The sequence below is a fragment of the Babylonia areolata genome, chromosome 34 (genome assembly GCF_041734735.1).
Source record: "Babylonia areolata isolate BAREFJ2019XMU chromosome 34, ASM4173473v1, whole genome shotgun sequence".
In the NCBI taxonomy this organism is placed as follows: Eukaryota; Metazoa; Mollusca; class Gastropoda; order Neogastropoda; family Buccinidae; genus Babylonia; species Babylonia areolata.
Window position 1 is genome coordinate 23,665,005 of NC_134909.1, and position 2,500 is coordinate 23,667,504.

Genomic DNA, 2,500 nt, shown 5'->3' on the forward strand with positions numbered 1-2,500 from the left:
ACCGAGCGGCACGATAGCAGGGAAGGTGGAGAGCCGTTTCCTACAGGTGTAGCCAGAGCACCAGCCATGGTCCTGAGGTCCGTTGATGAGGTCCACGTAACCGCCAGAGTACACGGCCACGGGAGACAGACGGCGGGTCTCTGTGTCCTCATCCATGCTCTCTATGGTCAGCAGGGCGTACTTCACACTGTCGCCGCACTGGTACGCGTTCCACGTGCTGTCCCACGTGCAGTTCTCGTGGCCGTAGATTCCTGGGGAGGGGGGTGGGGGTGTGACGCGAAGGTGACAGTGACATTGACAGTGACAGTGACAATGACAAAATGTTTTTATTGAGGGTAAGCTTCTGGATAAGCTGGAAGCTTCTTTTACACCATGCCCTGACGATTTAGGCAAAGAAGGTATAGAGGTGGGGGGAGGGGGGGTGGGGGGGGCTAGGAGTAGTTGGAGAGATAGAGAGAGGGAGAGAGGGGGTGGGGGAGGCTAGGAGAAGTTGGAGAGATAGAGAGAGGGGGAGAGAGGGGTGGGGGAGGCTAGGAGTAGTTGGAGAGATAGAGAGAGGGAGAGGGGATGGTGGAGGCTACGAGTAGTTGGAGAGATAGAGGGAGAGGGGGTGGGGGAGGCTAGGAATAGTTGGGGAGATAGAGGGAGAGGGGGGTGGGGGAGGCTAGGAATAGTTGGGGAGATAGAGGGAGAGGGGGGTGGGGGAGGCTAGGAATAGTTGGGGAGATAGAGGGAGAGGGGGGTGGGGGAGGCTAGGAATAGTTGGGGAGATAGAGGGAGAGGGGGGTGGGGGAGGCTAGGAATAGTTGGGGAGATAGAGGGAGAGAGAGAGGGGGTGGGGGAGGCTAGAAGTAGTTGGAGAGATAGAGAGAGGGAGAGAGGGGGTGGTGGAGGCTAGGAGTAGCTGGAGAGATAGAGAGAGGGAGAGAGGGGGTGGGGGAGGCTAGGAGTAGTTGGAGAGATAGAGAGAGGGAGAGAGAGGGGGTGGGGGAGGCTAGGAGTAGTTGGAGAGATAGAGAGAGGGAGAGAGGGGGGGTGAGGGAGGCTAGGAGTAGTTGGAGAGATAGAGAGAGGGAGAGAGGGAGGGGGGGGTGGAGGCTAGGAGTAGTAGGAGAGATAGAGAGAGGGAGAGAGAGAGGGGGTGGGGGAGGCTAGGAGTAGTTGGAGAGATAGAGAGAGGGAGAGAGGGAGGGGGGGTGGAGGCTAGGAGTAGTTGGAGAGATAGAGAGAGGGAGAGAGGGAGGGGGGGTGGAGGCTAGGAGTAGTTGGATAGAGAGAGGGAGAGGGGATGGTGGAGGCTAGGAGTAGTTGGAGAGATAGAGAGAGGGAGAGAGGGGGTGGGGGTGGAGGCTAGGAGTAGTTGGAGAGACAGAGAGAGGGAGAGAGGGGGGGTGAGGGAGGCTAGGAGTAGTTGGAGAGATAGAGAGAGCGGGAGAGAGGGGTGGTGAGGGAGGCTAGGAGTAGTTGGGGAGACAGAGAGAGGGAGAGAGGGGGTGGGGGAGGCTAGAAGTAGTTGGAGAGATAGAGAGAGGGAGAGAGGGGGTGTGGGAGGCTAGGAGTAGTTGGGGAGATGGAGAGGGGTGGTGGTGGAGGCTAGGAGTAGTTGGGGAGATAGAGAGAGGGAGAGAGGGGGTGGGGACGTGAGGTGTGTGTGTGTTTCACTACAAGAAGACAGCGAATAACAGGTAATGCACGAACATACAGACCGGAAGGAGAAGTTTCCAAGGAAACCGTACAACACAAACCACATGATGAGATTAGGGGGGAAAGGGGAGGTGTGGGGGTGGGGGTAGTGGGGGTGTGGCGGGGGAAGAGTCCTTTTTTATGGTGATATTACATATGTCAAATGACACAACTGGCGTGGTATTGTGCACACACACACACACACACACACACACACACACACACACACACACACACAGAGACACACACACACACACACACACACACACACACACACACACAATTTAAAGAAAAGAATAAAGGATTCACACACACAAACACGCTTTCTCTCTCTCTCTCTCTCTCTCTCTCTCTCTCTCTCTCTCCACATCCATATGTATATCCCCCAGAGCTGTAAATCAATTACATAATCAAATATCTGCAATCACATCACACACACACACACACACACACACACACACACACACAAATGCACGCGCGCGCGTGCGCGCGCACACGTACACGTAAACACTCCTACACACATACATACAAACTCGTTATTCATCAATCATCAAAGAAACGAATGATCAATTTACATCACAGTGATGGCGCAGAACCATACAGGCTCCGTCCCACCGACCTTTGAATGGAGCCACGTCAGAAGCGTTCAGTCTGTTGCCGTCAATATCTGTCAGCATCACCTGCGGGCAAGAGCACAGCAACTCTCTCTGTCTCTTTCTCTCTGTGTCGGTGTGTGTGTGAAGGTGTGGATGGTGTGTGTGTGTGTGTGTGTGTGTGTGTGTGTGTGTGTGTGTGTGTGTGTGTGTGTGTGTGTGCA

At 55.0% G+C, this 2,500-nt stretch overlaps 1 protein-coding gene across 1 annotated transcript in view; it reads right to left on the minus strand.

The window, feature by feature from the left end:
- The window catches only part of LOC143277601 (fibrocystin-L-like), a 95,871-nt gene that overhangs the window by 13,632 nt on the left and 79,739 nt on the right, over nt 1-2,500 (minus strand). Inside the window, 2 exon segments of the mRNA XM_076582477.1 lie at nt 3-251; nt 2,303-2,363. Coding sequence (XP_076438592.1) covers nt 3-251; nt 2,303-2,363 — 310 coding nt within the window.